Source organism: Macaca mulatta, chromosome 5, assembly GCF_049350105.2.
Source record: "Macaca mulatta isolate MMU2019108-1 chromosome 5, T2T-MMU8v2.0, whole genome shotgun sequence".
NCBI classification, from domain to species: Eukaryota; Metazoa; Chordata; class Mammalia; order Primates; family Cercopithecidae; genus Macaca; species Macaca mulatta.
The window spans coordinates 137557081-137579662 of NC_133410.1; the positions used below are offsets into that span (position 1 = coordinate 137557081).

Consider the following 22582-nt stretch of genomic DNA (forward strand, 5'->3'; position numbering starts at 1 on the left):
TGGTGGTGCATGCATATAATCCCAGCTACTTGGGAGGCTGAGGAATGAGAATTGCTTGAACCTGGGAGGGGAAGGTTGCAGTGAGCCAAGATAGTGCCACTGTACTCCAGCTTGGGCAACAGAGCAAGATTGTCTCAAAATAATAATAATAATATTTATTACTTTTAGCATGAGAAAACAAGAATGAAAGTTACAATCTGTTTTTAAAATAATGTTTTAGAGACTAATTACACGGATATAATGATCATTCATCTCATTCAAAACATTTATTAAGCGCCTATCAACTGTTAGGACCAATACTAGGTACACAACTGGAGGGCACAATTGACAAAATCTTTGAATCACAGATAGTCTAATGAGGGATATAAAAAATTTACAAAACAGTGAGAGAAGCGACAATACAGATATAGTGCTGAGTGTCATGGAAGCACAGAGAAGGGTGGGGGTTAGGGAGGTAGGATAAGGTTTTTTGTTGAAACTTGAATGAGCCCAAAGAAACATTGTAAATAGGGAAGAACTACCCAAGCTTAGGTAGGGGTAAGCATTTTCAAAATTTCTCAAGGGATTCCATGAAGAAAAGTAAAAAGGCATGGGACTGGAGGAGAGTTTGGAAGGAAGGCTAGCGAAAGTGAGTAGGAATCAGAAAATCAGTTCTGTATAGTCTGTGTTGCTGAGTTTGGAGTTTCTATCCTTAACAGTAAAAAGAAAAAAAAAAAAAAGGAATTAAAGGCTTTAAATGGGAATAGCATGATCATTTATGATTCTGACCAAATGACATGGTTTTTGCTCTAAAAAGATCACACTGACTACTGAGTAGGAAACGAATTGGAGGAAGATAAGTCTGGAGGCAGCAAAGCCAGTTAGGCAGTGGTTTAGGTCGCTGAGACGATGACCCTGTCTGTAGGGATAGGGAGATGAAACCTGATGTAGAAGAGACTTGATGATAGTTTGAATTGCTGACAGTAGTGGAGGAGGTGTCAGGGAAAAGCAAGAGTCAAGAATGATGTTTTGGCTCTCGGGTTGGCAATTGCGGATGGTGGTACCACTAACTGAGACTGGAGACAGATGAAGAGGCACAAAGTGGGAGGGAAAATGAGTTCAGATTGGGATACACTGAGTTTGAAATGCCTGTGGGAAGTCTAAGGGAATATTCGGGAGACTTTTAGATATACAAGTCTGAAAGCCAGGTGTGAAACTGGTTGTGTAGACATGTGTTTGGGGGGTCATGGGAGTAGATGAGATCACACAAGGGATATATGTAGAATTAGAGGATGGCTTAGGACAGAACTCTAAAGAAAACCAACGTTTAAGAGACTAAAAGTGAGAAAGAAAATGGACTCAAACCTGGTCTGGGACAGAAATTTTTTGTGTGATGTAATTTACAACTCCTTCTGGGAAGCAATTAGCATTCCTGATAAAGTGCGTGAACAGTTTTCTGACAGACTTTAATAAGACTGAGAACTCCTTCTGGGAAGCTAGGGTTACCCATCCAGCTGATTGACTAGCCTAATAATCTTTAACCAGATGTTCTTTTTTTTGTGTCCATTCTAAACATGGTTAGGGAACCATTCTTTTTTTTTTTTTTCTTATAAAATATCTCAACCAAAATTACTCCTTCAGTTGGATTTTCAAAAAGCCTCTTCTCATGTGCTCAAAGCCAATTTGTCAGAAACACTACTTTAACAAAAGAGAAACAGAAATCTGCAAGGGAATGAGCGGAAGTCAGACAGGTAGGAGAGAAATCATCAGAATGTTGGTGTTATGGACGCCAGGTGAAAATAAGAAAACAGGGCATGAATGGACAACAGTGTGAAATGCTGGTGAGAGTTCAAATAAAACAAGGGTGAGAAACTGCCATTGGGTTTAGCAATAAGAACATCAATGGTGATCTTGGCAAGAGCTGGGTGGGGTGATGGAGAGCGTAAGTCAGATTTCAGTACATTCAAGTGTGAGCGTAGACCATTCTTTTTAAAAGTCTGGCTGTAAAGGGGAGGGGGCTTTTTCAGTGGGGAACATAAGTATATTTAAATGTGTTTGAGAAGGAGTGAGTAGGAAAAGAAGTAGAAGGGACCTGAGAGAGAAGGGCTAATCTTGAGTTTGAGACCAGCATCTTGAGTTAGGGTGTCTCAGGGACTTGGGAGGGGAATCTGGGCACAAGTGGAGGGAAGGTCATCTTCCCACAGGAAAGAAGAGCAAGGACAGACCTGTAAGGAAGACTGTCTGCAAGTTTGGTCTGAGAAGGCTGAAGGCATTCTTGTCTATTGGCTTGTTACCTCTGTGATAGTGATGTAGGTTAGGAGCTCTAGTGAAAGCGCCGAGGCAGGTGGCAGTAAGGGAGGAGACCACCCCTCATATCATCTTATACCCAATTTCTGCCTCCAAAGAAAGAAGTAGTAAAAACTAAAAGGCAGAAATGAAATCCACAGGCAGACAGCCCGGCGCCGCACCCCGGGCCTGGTAGTTAAAGATCGACCCCTGAGCTAATCGGTTCTGTTATCTATAGATTACAGACCTTGTATAGAAATACACTGTGAAAATTCCTATCTTGTTGTGTTCCGATCTAATTACCGGTACATGCAGCCCCCAGTCACATACCCCCTGCTTGCTCAATCAATCACGACCCTCTCACACACACCCCCTTAGAGTTGTGAGCCCTTAAAAGGGACAGGAATTGCTCACTCAGGGGGCTTGACTCTTGAGACAGAAGTCTTGCTGATGCCCCCCGACCGAATAAACCCCTTCCTTCTTTAACTCGGTGTCTGAGGAGTTTTGTCTGTGGCTCGTCCCTTCTTTAACTCGGTGTCTGAGGAGTTTTGTCTGTGGCTCGTCCTGCTACAGCAGGAGAATGCAGACTGAACAGACTAGGAAAACAGAGTGATTTCAGGACATTGTGGAGGTGGGGGATAATAAGTATATCCTGGAACAAATCAGCACAGGTCTGTGACTTTCTCCAGTAGCTTAGAAGTCCAAATTCAGGCATGAAGAAGGCTAACATGTTTGAATTATTCTAGGACTGCCTTCAAGGAAACTATTGCAGCTTTGCAGCTTTCTTTGCCCATTCTTTAAATACTTCTTTTTAGTTTCTAGCCTAGGCTCTGTTTTCTTCTCACTTTATAGAAACGTCCTGTTGATCTCATCCACTCTGGTGGCCTCAGTTAATCTCTCTATGCTGATGGCTCCTAATCCAATATTTGCAACCCAGCCTTTCTCTGCAGCACCAGACTTCTTCTGGTTCCCATCTGCCTTCTGGGGCATCTTCAACTGGGTGTCTCCTGGGCACCTCAAATTGAATTCATCATATTCCCACTGTCTCTGAGAATAAATGTAAGCACTAGAAAGACAGGGTTTTATTTGTCTCTACCATTATAGATCCTGAACTCAGTGCTCAATGAGTAACTGTTGGTTGAGTAAAAAAAGAAATCCACTCAGTTCTCTAAGCCACAGACTTTGAATTCATCTTTTACTCCAACTTCTCCTTCATCTCTGACATCTAACCCATAAAGTCTTGTCTACATTTAAATATGTTTCATGGCAGAAACACACACACACTCCCCCCGACATGCACACACACACACGCAAAAGTGAATTTTCAAGCAGTTTTAACACAGAAACTTAGCTGCTTTACCTCCTTTTTTTGCTTCATTAACATTAGAACTAAACGAGTGGGAGACTACCTCCCTCCCTGCTTCCTCTCGCCCCTCCCCACCAAGCCAGCTCTGCCTTAGAGAAAAGTGAACCCGGTTTTTCATTTGCTAATGATTTGGGCTCAGGTTATAATGGGCCATTAAGGTGCATTGTGGAAGAAAGTGGGGAAAAATGAAGCTTTCAGGTGGAGGGATAAAGAAACTACGGGGTGGTGACCCCAGCATGCTAGGGAGGCCTGGGATCTGATCCAGGCCTTTCGGAAGAAGGGGGTTGGAGAAGAAACCCTATGAGGGGCCCTAGTCCTCCCCAGGCACCATCAGGGACACCTCCTCTGCTCAGCCGTGCTGCTTGAGCCTCGGCTCTGGGTGCTGGGCGGGGACTTGGATCCCACCGTACCAGGGCTTCCACCTACTCACTGCCCATCAGGAGCTTTGCTTGATTCCGCTACATGTTGCTTTCTGCCCAAAACACTGCCTCTGCCTTGTGGACACCCTCCTGACATGCCCCAGGGACTCTGTAAACCCCAGAGACATCCCCCAGGTACCCCTTAGAGGAGCAGCTCCAGAACTGGGGGAGCTGGAGGCCTCTGAAGAGCTGAGAGTGTTAACGATGCCTTCATCGCAGGGTGGTTTGTTTGCCTGTCTGCACTCCACAATCAACGACGACAGTCCAACCTGCTTTCAACTGTCACCTAGCCTCCTAACGAGCTCTACTCTCTCCAGTCCCCAAACTCACCACCCTCCCAACCCATCCAGTTCTCTACCCTGAAGCCAAAGGGCTTGTAAAAAGTCAGCATTTGGCCCCCATCCTCCTCCTCACCTGGTTGATGCCTTCAGGTTTCAGCTTTAGTGTCACTTATTCTTAGACCGATGTCTTCTCTGACCACCCTCTTCCCACCACGCAGATCAGGTGCATGCTATATGCCTTCCCCAAACCCTGGAGTTTATTGTAATCACTTTTTAATATTTTCTACTGGCCTGTGGACAGAGAATAGGCCTACTTACCTGTTTTACCTTGTTTCCAGTGCCTAGCCAGCCCTGTCCCTGGGACATACTAATTGCTTAATACATTTGTCTGAGGAATGAAGAAACATTAGACAAGAAAGTTCAGAAAACAGTTGGTTAGAGGTGGTGGATGGGACTGAGACCTACATAAGTGTTTTTCTGATTGAGTGCGGATCAGAACTACCAGGAAGGGTTGTTAAAACACAGATTGTCGGATCCCACTTTCTGCTTCAGTAGGTCTGAGATGGGGCTGGAAATAATGCAGTTCTGATAAGTTCTCAGGTGCTGCTGCTGATGATTAGAGACCTTATGAGTTACATCTATTCTGTTGTTGGTAAGAAGAGAAGGCTGGAGGGGTAGATTAGAGGACTTTCAGATAAAAAGAAGGGTAGGGTGGGATGTATAGACTTTGGAAATCTGAAAGGTAGTGGTCAAAGTGGGAGATCTTTGAGTTTGATAATAAAGATGGCAGAAATTTCCAATAGTTGACAAGGTCCAGGGAGAGTAGCTATGAGGATGCATAGCCAAAGTAACCTGTGGAGGAAGGTATAACATGGAGGGGGTCAAAGACCTGAAATGCATAAATATTGCATAAAAGTATTTAATACCCAATGGAAAATTGAAAGATGTAAGTGAAAAGGAAGGATGTAAAATGGAATGTGTGGCATCATTCCAATTTTATGAAAAATGCATAGAAAAAAGACCAAAAAAAGACATTGTTTATAATAGTTATCCATATGGTTGAGTTTTATTACTTCATTTTTCTAAATTTTCAAAATTTCATTATCATGTATTCCTTTCATGATTAGGGAAGAGCTTCACTTATTTTGAACCTCCTCAGCTTTGGTCATTTCCATCTGGTGGAATTATCTCCTCTTATCCCATTTCATACTTATTTCTCGTTGACATCTTTACTTTCACTAAAAGTATGGAAATCAACAGAATTAAAATAACCAAAATGAAAAACAAGCAAAGGAAAACAAAAAGAAGGGCAAGAAAGAATCTCAAGAAAAAAATAATTTAGTTGGTACTGACACCAACAAGAAACAATCATTCCATATATTTGGAGGTTGTAATGACTTACCTGGAGGAGCTAAAATGTTGCTGAGGACTGGAGACCTCATCGACAGGTCAGACAGGGAATTCTAGTCCTAATCTCTTACCCTACATCTCCTGTGTCACAGAGTTCAGATAGGTGTTGACTGTGGCTCTCGACTTTTCTTGTTTAGAATTATATGTACCATGCATTAGGACAAGGGGTGTTAAAAAAAAAAAAAAAAAGAATTATATGTACTTATTCCTCTTTCAACTACATTCCTCCCTCATACAATATTACTCAAAAAAGTTAATAAAAAGTTATTATTATCATTATTTTGAGATGGAGTTTTCTCCTGTTGCCCAGGCTGCGGTGCAATGGCACAATCTCGGCTCACTGCAACCTCTGCCTCCCGGGTTCAAGCAATTCTCTTGCCTCAGCTTCCCAAGTAGCTGGGATTACAGGCATGCACCACCATGTCTGGGTAATTTCTTTCTTTTTCTTTTTTTTTTGAGATGGAGTCTCGGTCTGTTGCCCAGGCTGGAGGGCAGTGGTGAGATCTCAGTTCACTGCAAACTCCACCTCCCGGGTTCAAGCAATTCTTCTGCCTCAGCTTACTGAGTAGCTGGGATTACAGACATGTGCCACCATGCCCAGCTAATTTTTGTATTTTTAGTAGAGACAGGGTTTTACCATGTTGGCCAGGCTGATCTTGAACGCCTGACCTTGTGATCTGCCTACCTCAGCCTCCCAAAGTGCTGGGATTACAGGCATGAGCCACTGTGCCTGGCCAATTTTTATATTTAGTAGAGATGGGTTTTCACCACGTTGATCAGACTGGTCTCAAACTCCCGACCTCGAGTGATCCACCCGCCTTTGCCTCCCAAAGTGCTGGGATCATAGGCGTGAGCCACCATGCCCGGCCGAAAAAGAAAAAGTTACTTTCTATCATTTAGTTATTAGAATTACTTTTAAAAACGACAATCTAAGCCCTCTTTAGTAACAAGACTTATTTTTGGCACAAAATTCCAAAAAATTAAAGTACATGCAAATAAACTTTTAGGATACAACCCATTTTATCCAGGATAGCCCTTTACAGTTAAAAAAAAAAATTCTTCTCTCTGGGTCCAGGCGCAGTGGTTTATGCCCATTATCCCAGCCCTTTGGGAGAGCGAGGAGGGCAGATTGCTTGAGTTCAGGAGTTTGAGACCAGTCTGGGAAACATGGTGAAATCCTGTCTCTACAAGAAATATGAAAAATTAGTCAGGTGTGGTGGTTTGTGCCTGTGGTCCCAGCTACTTTGGAGGCTGAGGTGGGGGGATTGCTTGAACCCTGGAGATGGAGGCTGCAGTGAGTCATGTTGGGACCACTGAAATCCAGCCTGGGTGACAGAGCGAGACCCCGATCTTGAAAAAAAAAAATTATCTCGTCGGAATGTATACCAACTGACAGTTGTATCTGCCAGTAAGAATTTCTTGCTCATTTCCCTAAAGGAATGAGATAATACAGGGCTTTAGTGTATGCATCCCTTCATTTCAAATATGAACAATTCTGAGTGTCTTATCAAGCAAGGCCTTATAATTCTTTACCTACAGAGAAGTAGATGAAATGAAATGACTAAGTAAACATTCAGAGATTTAATCAAGTCTGGTTTCAAAATCAGGAATGTGAGTATAAATATCCAAATTTTTATTTCATAAAAATCCATTATTATGGAAGAAAATAATTAAACTGTATATGACTACAGCAGAATGTACAGGATATATAGAATTGTAATTATCACCACGAACATTGATGGGATCAGGAAAGACTAGAATCTTGATATTTCTATTACACTGAGTACCTTGTAGCTATTTTGTTGAATGTCTTTTCATCTCTGATAATAAGGTGTGAATTAAAAGAACTATTCCAGAGACTAGGATATGATGATCCTGAATGATTTGGCAAGGTAAGACAGTAAGTGACAGAGTGGAATCAGAAACTCGTTTTCCTAATTGCCAGCTTAGTACTTCTTATTCTAGGCTGTATTATCTGTGCTGCCGCAAGGCAAACCATATCATTGCCTTTCCCATTTTAGAAATAGGTTGTATAGGAGTTTCCTTTGTGGTCTGATGGCAAGAAACACCTATTATTTAAGAAATGCCAACTGCTGATCATTGATGACAAAATATTTTTACATGTTCCTTATGGATTCAAGTTGTCCGCCATTTCTTCAAATAATCATCACGTTTCTAAGTTTGGTAAGAAAATCAGAAATGACTGAATGTTAAAGAGAAAGGGGACTTAGACATTATTTTTCCTGTCATCTCAGTGGGGAAACTAAAGCCCAGAGAGTCATATTCGGAGTTGGTGGGCGTCTCCTGACTTCTTGTCCAGGGCTATTTATAGCACATAGCACTATCTCAGTCGATGAGTATTCTGAAGTCATGGCATAATTGAGACTCCGTACATGGCACCTTCAGTCCTGTTCAGTGTGTCAGTGTGTGAAGTTTGTGTGCCATTTTATCCCTTTGTTTTTGTCATTCATTTTATTCAATACTTTTGTTGGTGCCTAATGTTTTTGATAGAAAAAGCAAGTAAAAGAGTAAGCAGCAAATGTGAGTTAAAAATTTTCTTCAGACAAATGCGTGAAGTAATGCTGTTTGGAATTTAGAAAAGTTGCAATTTTTGATGGAGAGAAAACCAAGAAAGAGACCAGTGGTGGCCGAGGGAATGGACAACCTCCTATTGCCAGGGCCTCTACTCCTGAACTGTTATGAGGTTGCCTGTTTCCTCTTAACAACCCTTCAGGTTAGGGGCCAGCTGTTAACTTCATTTTATTACCAGGAAAGAAACTGAGGCTCAGATAAAGTTCTTTTATCCCACAGGCACACAAAGTGGTAACTGAGAGAGCCAGATCCAACCATGTCTGGCTACAAAGCCTGTGTACTTCAACTTCTACAGAGAGTATGTGCAAGGCGAACCAATGAAAATAGCAATAACTGAAGTGCAATACTAAGAATAGTAATAATGATAGTTAACACAGTGCTTTACATGTGTGATCGCTTTGAACAGGATTAAGTGAACACATGAATAGGACTGGCAGGGACTCTTTCTATTCTTCATTAGTGAAACAGGAGAGGACACATACACTACTTAGGATTTCCACTGGCTTACTTTGTTTTCTGAAAAATAACTGAAAGGCTCAATTAGTTTTGTTTTGTCGCATTTATCAGATTATAATGTTTTGGATGTGGGTCTGAATGTGGGTGGATGGGCTGGTGTGGGATTATGTGAAATCAAACCTGATATATTCAGAAAGGTTCTTCCTGTGGATACATATGCCTTTTGGGTTCGATACTTAGTTTGGTAATTAGTGATCACTGTTCCTATTTACTGAATGGGAGTTTTTTTTTTTTTTTTTGAGACGGAGTTTCGCTCTTGTTGCCCAGGCTGGAGTGCAATGGAGCGATATGGGCTCATCACAACCTCCACCTCTGGGGTTCAAGCGATTCTCCTGCCTCAGCCTCCCCAGCAGTTGGGATTACAGGCACGTACCACCACGCCTGGCTAATTTTGTATTTTTTAGTAGAGACAGGGTTTCTTCATGTTGGTCAGGCTGCTCTCGAACTCCCGACCTCAGGTGATCCGCCTGCCACGACCTCCCAAAGTGTTGGGACTACAGGCGTGAGCCACCGCGCCCGGCCTGAATGGGAGTTTCTAATCCGTACTTTTTTCCTTTTCAAGCTGAATGTCATATACCCCTCTATTTCCCTAGGCGAATCCATGAAAGAAGTATGTTGCCCTCCATATGAAAAAGCAAGTTTGTCTTCTGCATAAAATCAGTAACCACTCATTTTTAACACATTAATACCCCCCAAATGAATCTCTGATGACTGATCTGATACTAGCTTGTAATTCTAGTTTTAGCATTAGGCTCACTGCTCTTATTTGGGAGAAGATGTCCAATTCTGCAGTAATGTGTAACATAAAGTGGTGTCAATTTATAAATAATATCTTCTAATGGATTAATGCTCATTTGCAATGATCACTTCCATACAAATTTAGGTAAAGATGTTATTCAGAATTGGATTATCTATATTAAAAAATGTCATCCTAATGTGCAACTCCCTAAAACTGTTACTACAAACAACTCTTTTGCCACTCAGCCTAAAAATAAAACCTTTCACCCAAATGACACATCTCAATAGCCACATTTTAATCTACATAAATTTTTAAACTATTTTGAAAGAATCCATTTCTAGATGTCAGACAAGAGTTGAAATTGGGACAGCAGTTTGAAGGGGCTAATTTAAAAACCCACTTCCCTGCTTGGAGACACCTCAAGAATTTCTAGGCTCACAAGGTGGGTGAAGTAAGGAAAGAGACTTTTAAGAGCTAAACAGTGCCGTTCTTTGCGAGTCCCGACTGGCGCAGGCCGAGCCGGCTGCGGCGAGGGCTGCGAAGAGTTAACGAGGGACCGAGCCCCCCAAGTCGCGGGCTCCCCGCATGCTCCCTCCGCCCTCCCGTCCCCACCCTCTCGTTTTGGCAAGGGATTAAAGTGCTCCCCCCTGTGGCAGCAGTGACCCAGAAATGAGTTTGATTCACACAGTCCTTCCTCCATAACAAGCCAAACCAGACCGAGAGTGCCTCCGTGCGCGAGTGCCGGGTGTGTGCGCGCCGGCTAGAGCACGGGCCCGCCCGGCTCCCCGCCCGCTCGCCCGCCGCGGCCCGAACTCATGCAGCTCCGAGCGAGCGAGCGGCGCCCAGCCCAGCGCCTCGGCCGAACCCCTCCGCAGCAGGTACGCGCGCGGGCCGCGGGGGGCGCGCGGGGTGGGCTCGCCGCGCGTGTGTCCGCGCGTGGGTCCGTGTGCGCGTCCCGGTCCCGCGGCGGCGACGGCGGCGGCGGCGGCGGCGGCGGCGGCTGCAGGACGAGCCGAGAGGCTCAGCCATATTTGATGGTTTTGTTGCTTTGCTCGGGAGTTCTCGGGAGTAATTTAATGCCGAAGGTCGCTGCCTAGTGGAAATAATATAGTACGTCATTAATATGGCGCCAAAAGATTGGGTTCTCGATATGTAGCTAGGAGGGAGGGAGGCAGCCGCTGAGCGCAGCGTTACTATCCCACCAGTAACTTGGGCATTGCCGGGGCGGGGGCCAGAGGAGGAGGAGGAGAGGATGATTTTTGGATCCTGAGAATTGATCTATGTTGGATCAGTAAGTTTTATTATGATTTTTTTTTTCAAATTTGGGGGGCTGAAGACTTAGAGCTGTTTCTTCTTTTGGATTTGCGAAGAACATGCGGTTTTCAGGTGAATCATCAATTAAACGCGTTTAGGAGCAGAAGCCCAGTTTAAGTTGCTTTTAGTTTATAGGTTTTTTTTTTTTTTTAATAGAAAGCCAAAGTGCATTAGGCTGCATGAAAGTGGAAAGCATAGTAGCAACTTGGTAGACAGATGGCAATGGCAGAACGCAGGTTCGCGTACATATATGAATCCAGAGTGTGTGAGACCGTGTGTGTGGTGGGACTGTATTTGTCCAAACATAGGTGTGTGTAGGTACATTTGTGTGTGGTGGCCGCAGCCCTGGCTCTTGTCACCGCGTCGCCACATGTCCAAAATATTCATTGCATCAATTCAAGGGCAGTGAGAGGGGGGTGGGGGGCGGGGGTGGAGGGACAGCTTGGCAATTCTTCCGAATTGGGCTTCCAGTGGTCAGATCTTTTACTTACAGCGCGACAGCTTGTAAAGTGTAAAACCCCTTCATCGATGAAATGGGGTAGGGGTTGGCGGTTGGTAGAGCAAAGTACCGATTAATCATGAACTTAAAGGGGATTGCAAATTGCAACCTTTGGCACCATCTGCAAATTGTGGGGGTGGGGTCTCTTGGTCTCCTTGCTTCCTTAAATGAACGTGTAGTGTGTACCCCGGGACTGCAAGTTGCAGAGCCCTTCAGTGCACGTGTCTTGTGCCTGTGAGTCTGTGTTTGCGAGTTGGGGGCTGTTGTTCGGTAGCCAGCAGGCTTTCCGGGTTGCTCGGCATTGGCTTGCAAATGCGGGAGAGGGATGGAATGTGGAATGTTGACCGGGGAACCGAATCCTGTCGGAACGGTCCCATTTGCTGGAGAAATTCGATCCCTTCCACCTCCTTCCCGCTCCCCCCCGCCCGCCTTCGGGCAGGAGGCGGGGCTGAGGACGCGGCTGCTGCTCAAAGTGGCGGAGCGCGGCGGCGGGAGGCAGGTGCACGGCACCCGCCAGTGGGGGTGCCTCAACTTCCGCGGGCGTTTAAATAGCAGCCTCTCTCCCCTCCCACCGGTAATAGGTGACCTAGCGGCGGAGGGCGGCGGGGGGAGGGAACCGGGGAAGACCCGGGAGCGAGCCTCCGCGGCACGTGGGCAGGTGCTGGGTGGCCCCGGGGCCAACTTTTGTAGCCCGCCTCTGGCGTTTGAGGAGAGGCGGCCCAGTGTGGAAATGGGGGCGGGCGGCGGCCGAGGCGCTGCTTCTCCGTCGCTGCCGGAGCGTCACCTAACGGTCCCAGCTGCGCCGCCCGGGCCGGGGTGGGGGATTGCGGGGGCGGGGACGCCCGGCCCGCCGCACCCGCCCCGCACAAAGCCCGCGGCGCGGGGGTGGCCGCCGCGCCCCCGCCCCGGGAACGGCCCTAAGCCCGACGCGGTCCCCGCGCCGGTTCCGGCGGGCGGCCGCAGGCGTTTGTTTGTTGGTTCCGCGCCGCCTTCCTCGCCGGATGGCTTCCTGTGACAGAGGTGATACACAGTTTCCAGAACTGTCTGGGGGCGGGAGCGGGAGCGGGAGCCGAGCCCGCTCGGAGCTTCTCGCCGCCGCCGCCGCCGCTCCCATCTTAAAACCGTTTCTCGCCGGCGCATCCGCCCCAGACCGAAGGTGCCGCCCCGGAGGGACTCGGGGAGGGGGACGGCGCGGCCGTTTCCAGCGGCGCAAGTGGTTTCTGGACGCGAGGGAGCGTTTGATTTGCAACTGGGGCCGAGCGGATTGGTGCAGCTGGCGGCGGCGGGGCGGGAGGAGCTGCGGCGGCGGGGGGTGGCCACTTTCAAATGGAGAGGGCGGCGGCGGCGGGGACGCCGCTGCGGAGGGAGCGGGGCTTGGTTGCGCCACGAGAAGGTGTCATCACTGCACCGGGGCTAATTCCGGCGGAGGTGCCGGGAGTTACTTTCCCCTCCTCCCGCGCTGTTGTTTCTGTCGCCTCGGGAGGAGGAGGAGGAGGAGGATTGGGAGAGAGGGAGGGGGCGGCGCCGCGCGGAGCCGCGGCCCTGCGTATTCCCTGGCGGGCGGCGGGAGCCGCGCGGAGTGTTCGCCGCTGCGGGGCGGCGTCCCAGTTCCCCCCCAACCCCGGGGTGCCCCCCTTGCTGGGATCCTCAGCCTTCTCACCTCCCCCCGCACTCCGCCACCCTCCCACGGGAGCTCTTCATCCTCGAGTCCTCAACCCCGGCTCGGCGCGTCCCGGGTCTCACCCCGCCCCCGGTCTCCCCCCCGCCGCCCCAGGCAGTGCTGGCCCCAGGTTTCCCACCCCAAGCGGGCGGGGGCGGCCTCAGTCCCGGCGCCGGTGAATGCTGAGAGCAAACAAAAAAGCGGGCGATTTAAACATGCCTTCGAAACCCGTTAGGAATGCGTCGTCTTCCGGAGACCGTTTAAAAGGAGCTTTAGCTTGCCTTCTAGTAACGAGAAGGCCGGCGCCCTGCCTAGCCTCGGCCGGGGCAAGGGGCTGTCGCCCTCTATTTGCCCCGGCCAAGAGGGAATTTAAATTTTCTTTTGTAAAATGACAGCTGCAGTGAATGACCTAAGACAGCTACGTTTTTAGGAAAGTAGAAGAGGATCTGAGGTTTCCATTAATGGGAATGCTTAGGGGGTTCTTTCCCAAAGGTTTTTATTAGGTGAACTATTTTTCCTTTTTATAATACCCGCCATGGCTCTCTTGCTACTTGTAGCTCAAGGCTAATACCTTTCAAAGCTAATGAACTAGTTTTAAGATAGAAATTATTTCCCTGAAAGCTGATTTAGGTAGTGACTCACCAGTGGTTAGAGATTTTATAGTAAGTAGCATTTTGATCAAATCACAACTGATCAAGATTTAATCATTTATAGGTGGAGAAAGGAAGCATTCATTATGCCCATACTTACATTGACTCAACACTTTTGATGTAGTAATTTGTTGTAGGTGGGCAACATATGTGGGAGGAGTTAAATGGGATGTTCTGTGAGTAACACTCTAGCAAGTACATGCAACCCAGAATTTTTATTGTCCTTTTGTCCCAAAGATCTTAGTCTCATTTACTTACGGTCACTTTTAAATCAGATGGCTTTCTTCTTGGTATTTTGCTGTTTTCCTCAAAGTTTGCATACTTTTGTAAGTGTCTTTTACTTGGCGTTTTCATTTTAATGTGTAGAATAAATGTAATTTTAAGCTGTTTAAGTGTTAGGTTTCCTCCTATTTCCTTTCGTCCCTATTTAGCAGAGATAATGGGAGTGTCTGAAAGTAAGGTAGGACTTGAACTTGATTCTATCTTTAAGACTACAGACTGCTTTCTAGTAAAAGTTGGGTTGGTTGCACATGTACTTTAACATATGTGTTCATTTAAAAGGAAACAAAACACACCTTCTTAGTTCTCCCCGCTTCACTTGACCGGTTTTCTTCTGCCTGTAAACCAGTGCTTTACTTATATTAGTTATCAAGGTTGAAAGAGTAGCTATACAGTGACAACAATGAAAAATAAGTGTGTCTGGGTGAAACTAGAGGGAGAAAACATATTGGAGTTTAAGGAAAGTGTTTTGTTGCTTAGCCTAGGGAGTTGGGGAAGAAAGATGACCTAAAAAGCGAACTTGGAGGACTAGGTGAGAGTAAAAGCAGACTTCCATTGCATCTCACATTGCACGTGATCGATACTGATTTTTGACTTTAAGGAGCTGTTAATTAAAAAGTTATTACACAAGTAGTGTTACATGTACGTTTTTGAAAATTAGAAAATACAAGGAAACAAATATAAAAAATTGCTACTATCCATAGATGACTACTGTATTACTTTTCAGATAATTTTCTATATATATACATGTGTGTTTTAATAAAAAGGAGATGCATGTACATACCATCTGTAAGGACTTTTTTTTTTTTTTTTTGAGGCGATTCACCCTTGTTGCCCAGGCTGGAGTGCAATGGTGCGATCTCGGGTCACTGCAACCTGTGCCTCCCAGGTTCCAGCGATTCTCCTGCCTCAGCCTCCTGAGTAGCTGAGATTACAAGCTCCTGCTACCACGCCCAGCTAATTTTTTGTATTTTTAGTAGAGACGGGATTTCACCATGTTTGCCAGGCTGGTTTGCAACTCCTGACCTTAGGTGATCCACCCGCCTCAGCCTCCCAAAGTGCTGGGATTACAGGTGTGAGCCACCGCACCCCACTGTGAGGACCTTTTTTTTTTTCCTGTCAGCTAGCTTGGTTAGTTTTAATATCATCTATTACTGTGATGTGTCCAGATTTCCCCATTTAGCCCCGGAATGTAATAGAGAAGCTTTGTCTAAACCACTGCTTAATAAAGGACCATTTATTGCATTTGGTTGTTTGCCTTAAGTCGATTCCCTTAAGTAACTTTTTGACAGAATATCTGACACTGAGGAGGCAAACCTTTGGGAATAAAGTTGCCTGGATTTTAAAAAAGCAGGAAGTCAAAATGGTATTTATTGTAATTTGGAAATCTTAGATTTGGAGATCATCTGTTAGAAAAATAAGGAAATTTGCTTACTTGATGTTATTTTCCACAGACTTGTTGGAAAAAGATTTCTCAGATGTTTGTGTTTCAGTACTGAGGTAGTTGGAACAGTAAACATCAGGATATCAAACACGGATTACATCCTGTCTCTTTAGGGTTTGGTCAGAGTGAAGAGGAGGCACAGGAATCTGTCACAGTTCTGCTTGCTTCTTTACTTTCTTGTTTGTGAAGCTCTTCCCTGTCATTTAGTATTATGGGGCACCTGTTACAGCATTACAGTTAATGGTCTGTCAGACTTTGTATTATAAAACTGGTTTTCCCATGAGGTTTATTAAACAGATATCTTGTGGAGGGAAATATGACATATTAGCAAACACACCTTGCTTTTTATTTGGGTTGGCATTAAGAGGTTTAGCTTGATTGTTAAAACAGTGAAAGTTACGTCACGTTTAAACTTATTTCCTCTCTTGTAAAGCCTTTAATTTGTACGAGAATTGGCACCATATTCAACAATACCTTTTTTTTTTTTTTTTTTAAAACATGAAGGGTGGGTTTGCTTGGAGTTTCTGGTTTCTTAGAAGGTATCAGCAATCTTAATTAGGAAAGTATTTTAATTCCTGAGACAGGTAAGTTGTTTCCTTAAAAGTCTTAAATCTGTTGTCTCCATTTTCAAGTCCTTACAGCACTTTATATGACCGTGTGTTTACAATCTGGACAATTACTATGTTTGTTCTTTTTATCTTTGTGGAATGTAATATCTCAGAAAGTTGAGATTTAATTGAGTCTATTGTCCTTTGTCTAGTGTATTTCTCATATGAAAACTTCGGTTTGTGATCATGAGCGTGTATGCATTATTTTGATTTTTTCTTTTTTTGCAGTTCGTAGCCCTGATGAAGCAAGTTACTCTGCGCTCCTAATAAATGCAAGAAAATGACCTTGGAGGGCCTATTTTTTTTTTTTGAAACAGTGTCTTGCTCTGTCATCCAGGCTGGAGTGCAGTGGCGCTATCTCAGCTCACTGCAAGCGCCGCCTCCCGGGTTTACACCATTCTCCTGCCTCAGCCTCCCGAGTAGCTGGGACTACAGGCACCCGCCACCACACCTGGCTAATTTTTTTGTATTTTTAGTAGAGACGGGGTTTCACCGTGTTAGCCAAGATGGTCTCGATGTCCCGACCTTGTGATCCGCCTGCCTCGGCCTCCCAAAGTGCTGGGATTACAGGCTTGAGCCACCGCGCCCGGCCGGAGGGCCTTTTTTAATTACACATAGGAGTAACAATTTGTAAGTTTAAGGCCGGGTGTCATGGAATAGAATGGAAGAAACTGATGCTAAGCTTTGGCTATAATGGGACCTTTCCTAGCGCAGGACTTGAATGATTTATTAAGGATCCTTTCCTCACCTCAAAGCACAAACATAAAGATTACCAGACTTGGAATGGAAAGCCTTTATCATTAGGAAAGGGGCCATGTGTTTTTACGTTTAATCTCCTAGATCCATAGTATACGATGTGCACACAATAAATGTTCAGTGACCAAATTTTGGTTACTCTAAAACAAATTCAGTATTTACTTTTTGCCTTTGGTTCTTCGGGTAGAGGTGAGACATAATGTGATAGAGAGCAATTGAAGAAAGTTAATTTTTTTTTTTTTTTTTTTTTTGAGAGGAGTCTTTCTCTGTCGCCCAGGCTGGAGTGCGGTCCTGCAGTCTTGGCTCACTGCAAGCTCCGCCTCCCGCGTTCACACCATTCTCCTGCCTCAGCCTCCTGTGTAGCTGGGACTACAGGCACCCGCCACCGCGCCTGGCTAATTTTTTGTATTTTTTAGTAGAGACTGGGTTTCACCGTGGTCTTGATCTCCTGACCGTGTGATCCGCCCGCCTCGGCCTTCCAAAGTGCTGGGATTACAGGCGTGAGCCACCATGCCCGGCCGAAGAAAGTTAATTTTTAAAACCTTAGATTCTTTTGGACTTATTTGCTGAGGGAAGTAAACTACAGTTTTCTCTCTCTCTTTTTTTTTTTTGAGACAGGTTCTCACTCTGTCACCCAGGGTGGAGTGCAGTGGTGGGATCTCGGCTCACTGCAGTGGGTTCAAGTGATTCTCATGAGTCAGCCTCCGGAGTAGCTGGGATCACAGGCGCATGCCACCGTGCCTGGCTAATTTTTGTATTTTTAGTAGAGACGGGGTTTCACCATGTTGGCCAGGCTGATCTCGATCTCCCCACCTCAAGTGATCCACCTATCTCGGCCTCCCAAAGTGCTGAGATTACAGGCGTGAGCCAGTGTGCCTGGCCAGTTTTCTATTCGAAAGTGCTCACAATTTGCGTCTGTTTGTCTGTCTGTCTCTCTCTCTCTCTCTCTCTCTCTATATATATATATTTTTTGAGACGGAGTCTCACTCTGTCCCCTTGGCTGGAGGGCAGTGGCGCGATCTCAGCTCACTGCAAGCTCCGCCTCCCGGGTTCCCACCATTCTCCTGCCTCAGCCTCCCGAGTAGCTGGGACTACAGGCAACCGCGCCCGGCTAATTTTTTGTATTTTTAGTAGAGATGGGATTTCACCGTGGTCTCGATCTCCTGGATCTCCTGACCTTGTGATCCGCCCTCCTCGGCCTCCCAAAGTGCTGGGATTACAGGCGTGAGCCACCGTGCCCGGCCTATCTATATTTTTTGTTAGAGAGATGAGGTTTCACTGTGTTGCTCAGGTTGCCCAGGCTCGTCTTGAACTCCTGAACTGAGTCCTCCCACCCTGGCCTCCTGAGTGGCTGGGATTACAGGTGTGCACCAGTGTGGCTGGTGGTAGTATTTTAAACTATTGATCATTTAGTGTCTCCTGTGCAGGAGATTTTATTAATTTGAGAATTCATGGCATTTTCCATGAGAGTTTATAAGCACTTACTTTAACGGAAGAGTTCAGCGGTGTGGGTCCACACTGAGGAATAAAATAATCTTTTTTTCTTTTTTTTTTTTTTCACTTACACTAGGGTAAGGAACAAGAAATAGCAATGTTATTAGCAAGTTGCTTGAAGTTGAACGTCATGACTTGCTTTAGTTTAGCACAAAGTACACTAAATGCAATTTAAAATTTTTATTGATTACTCTGTCATCTTTATGAGTATCAGTTATTTCTGTGTGGAAATGTAATGATGCACTTAACATACAGAGGCTGTGTGTTGATGATTTGTAACTTTTTAAGTTGGGGACACTTGAAACTGAAAGCCATGGATTCTCTCCCCCAGAAAACATGAGTGTTCCCTTAAGCACATCCTTGGATTCTAGTTTAAGTGTTTAAATTCTGGTGACAACTTTTTATGATTTCTCTGTGATCCTTTTACTGCCACTGTTACCATGTATTGTAGTTAAAATGTCTGTTGAGAACAGTGATTTTTCTGCTTATTGGTCATTAACTTGAAAAATAAGAAGCTTGTTAGAAGTTTTTAAAACTTGTGTACACTAGCCCCAAGTAGAAGCCTCAGGGGTTTTCTTTTGAGAAAAACCCACAGGTTTTACTGTGGCCTTTATTTAAGTTGCTTAGAGGTCCCCTCAATGCCCTCCTTTTGATTATTGCCTGCTCTAAGTAGGGGGGAATTTTTTTTTTTTTTTTTTTTTGAGATAGAGTCTCGCTCTGTCACCCAGGGTGGAGTGTAGTGGCACGATCTGGGCTCACTGCAACCTCTGTCTCCTGGGTTCAAGCAGTTCTCCTGCCTCAGCCTCCCGAGTAGCTGGGATTACAGGCGCGTGCCACCACGCCCAGCTAATTTATATATTTTTAGTAGAGATGGGGTTTCACCACGTTGGCCAGGCTGCTCTCGAACTCTTGACCTCAGGTGATGCACCCTCCTCAGCCTCCCCAAGTGCTGGGATTAGAAGCGTGAGCCACCGTGCCTGGCCATAGTTAGGGATTTCTTAAGGAGTGATTGTGTCTGATCCTTAATTTTGTAAGCTTTCGGGTGCTTGTCCAGCACCTGGTAATTGATTCACATTGAACTAAACACACATAATGGTGGTTTAGAAACATCATACTACTGATCTGTTGATTTATAGGAGAGATCAGTTGACTTTCTCTGTAAAGAGCCAGGTAGTCAATATTTTAGGTTTTGTGGGTCATACGGTCTGTCACAAGTCTGCAGCTGTGCCAGAGCAACCATGGGCAAAATGAATGTGACCGTGATATTTATGGATATAGAAATGTAAAATTTTTATAAACTTCATATGTCATGAAATGTTCTTTGGCTGTCTACCCTCAACCATTTAAATATGTGAAAATCACTCTTAGCTTAAAAACCATACAGAAACAGGCTGTTGACCCCTGATTGGTTGGTTGGTTGATTGATTTGAGACAGGGTCTCACCCTGTTGTCCAGGCTGGAGTGCAGTGGTGTGAATTCCAGGGCTCACTTGATCCTTCCACTCAGCCTCCCGAGTAGCTGGGACTGCAGGCATCCCCCACCAGGCCTGGCTAGTTTTTTGTATTTTTTGTTGACATGGGGTTTGCTATGTTTTTTTGTCTGTTCTCGAACTCCTGAGCTCAAAGATTCTGCCCACTTTGGCCATCACTCCCTGGCCTCCCCAGATTTATAGTAAGACACAGCAGCTACTTGATTGTTTCTGCCGGTGGCTGAACTCCCTTCTAGGAACCTGATAATACAAGTTGAAATTAGAAGTTTGTTTGGAGGTAGTTGGCTGTGCTGAGGGCTCTGGGTTGTTTTTGTTTTTTCGCTCTTCTTGCCCAGGCCAGAGTGCAATGGCAGGTTTTTTTTTTTTTTTTTTTTTTCCTTCTCTGGGACAGGGTCTCTCTGTTGCTCAGGCTGTAGTGCAGTGACATGATCACAGCTCAACAACCTCCTGGTCTCAGGCAGTTGTCCTGTCTTAGCTTCCAGAGTAGCTGGGATTCTGATCCTAGATCCCTTTTTAGGATAAAATGTGTAAGAACAAATACCTTGGTCATCTCTCACACCCTCCAGGGGGGTCAAGCTAAGAAGCCCTGTGTAAGAGGATATGTATTGTAAGATTGGGTTCTGCTACAGAGGGAGATAATGTCAAGTAGGGTGTATGTGTCACACCAATCAGAAGTTAATGCCTGCCACTCCGGGAGAACTCATTCTCCTGTGGTAGTGTTTAAGGAACTGCTGACACATTCGTCTTCCAGCTTTACCTTTTGTGTGTTCCACTAGGCAAAATGAATGGCATTTGTGACCATCTTGCCATGAATTTGTGTTTCAGTTTCCAAGTTAACAGACTATTGTTCATTGGTTACATTTTCAGTTTTTGCTCCCTGATAACATATCATGGCCTTAATCATTCACATGACCTCTTTTTAAATCCCAGTGTACATCCAGGAGGAAGAAGCCCATGGTCCAGGAATCTGGGAGGAGGTGGCTGGCCTGCCCTCCCACCTGGGGAACTGGTCTTTGGTTCTGCTACTACCTTTGCACTGGATCTACTTATGTGTGTTTGTGCAAGTTGATAAACATCCAGAATTCCATGTACTCCTCTTTAAAAGTAGGAATGGTGGATTAAATTATTTTACATTGTTTTTGAAATCCTTTCTAGGTCTACAGTTATTTATGATATTATGGGTTTCTTTTGGGAAGATTTCTTGTAGACACAGTCTACATTGTGAGACTTCAGCCTCAGAGAGTGCTTTCTAGACCTTGCTGCTAGGTTTGAGACCAGAGACCATCTTAGGTTTCCATGATCATAATAACAAGGCTTATACAATTGTGATGAAATGTTTGTTTTCATATGTAACTTGGATGATTGTATAAATGCTGTTTTTGTCAAGTGTGTCATCTAGATCTTCAAATATACAACATTGGGAGTCTCTCTCTTTTTTTTTTTAAAAACAGTACTTTAAAAATTTTTGGTGACTTAACATTGTTAGTGGTAACTGATAGTTTCTGACAACCGGGTATAATCAAGGAACAAAGTTCCTGAAAAACAGCTGCATTTCAATCTGTGCACAGTGTAATTGTCATTAGCTGGTTGAGTCTGGTTTCTGCAGAAGCTGCTTTGTATATCCTGTATAAGAGCATCTGGTTTGAGCATTTAAAAATCTTTTAAAATTACCCTGTAGACATTTAGCATTTATTGGCTTATTCCACCAAGGATGGAATAATGGGTTGCAGAATCCTTTCTCATGCTTACTCTTACCTTCGTTCATTCAGAAGCACTTGGTTTTCCTAAAGTGTCTAATGATTAGAGCTTTTAGAGTTTGACATGAAGATTTGGGTGTGTATGTTTGTATTATAGAAATTAGTACCTGGTTCAGAGACCCCCAAGGCAGAATGGAACACAAACTCCTGATTTCAGTGAAATGCTTTAAAAAATAAACATTTCATTTTTATATATTCTGAAGAGATTAATCTGACTCTAGCTCTCCCTGATAAATTGTCAGAAAACTGAGACCAGGAATAAGACATATAGGGCAAATGGGCTTTATTTCTCTGGGTGGTAGCACTGCATTAAGAAGGATCCTGAAGATATATGCCTGGGAGTGTGGAAAGAATGGCCTAATTTATCAACCATGCCTGCCATAGGTGGAAGGAATGGCGTATTTGCCAGCTACCTCTTGAACGTAGCCTTTTTTATTTTTATTTTTTCCAAAGTAGTACTACTGTGGAAATGGATAAGGAGTTGAAATGGATTCTTTTTTTTTTTTTTTGAGATGGAGTCTTACTCTTTTTGTCCAGGCTGGAGTACAGTGGCACGATCTCGGCTTTCTGCAACCTCCGCCTCCCGGGTTCAAGCGATTCTCCTGCCTCAAGTAGCTGCTAGGTTTGAGACGACCAACCTGATTACAGGCACCCGCCACCAGGCCCGGCTAATTTTTGAATTTGTAGTAGAGACAGGGTTTCACCATGTTGGCCAGGCTGGTCTCGAACTCCTGACCTCAGGTGATCTGGCCTGCCTCGGCCTCCCAAAGTGCTGGGATTATAGGCATGAGCCACCACGCCCGGCCTGTGTTTGTTCTTTAAAGATAGCTTAAACCCTAATTTTCCTGTCTGGGTTAGTTTTTTTCTATTATTATTGCGTATATTTTAAGTGACCTCCTACTAATGTTGGCTGTTTTTACCTGTTTCAAAAACTTGAGCTTTTGAAGTATGGGATGACCTAATCAAGCAAATAGGGGATAATAGCATTTTATGGCATTATTACCTTTTCTCTTTTTTTTCTTCTGCACCTTTGCACCAGATATT

At 44.9% G+C, this 22582-nt stretch overlaps 1 protein-coding gene across 7 annotated transcripts in view; it reads left to right on the forward strand.

The window, feature by feature from the left end:
• Window positions 1–10328: 10328 nt before the first annotated feature.
• Window positions 10329–22582, forward strand: part of JADE1 (jade family PHD finger 1) — a 65887-nt gene continuing 53633 nt past the window's right edge. Inside the window, 1 exon segment of one of the 7 annotated variants that reach the window (NM_001266133.1) lies at window positions 10329–10466. Coding sequence is in view for 2 of the 7 variants with exons in the window: in XM_028847943.2 (XP_028703776.2) it covers window positions 11727–11982 (256 nt within the window). In the remaining 5 variants the exon portion in view is untranslated. 7 annotated transcript variants of the gene reach the window in all.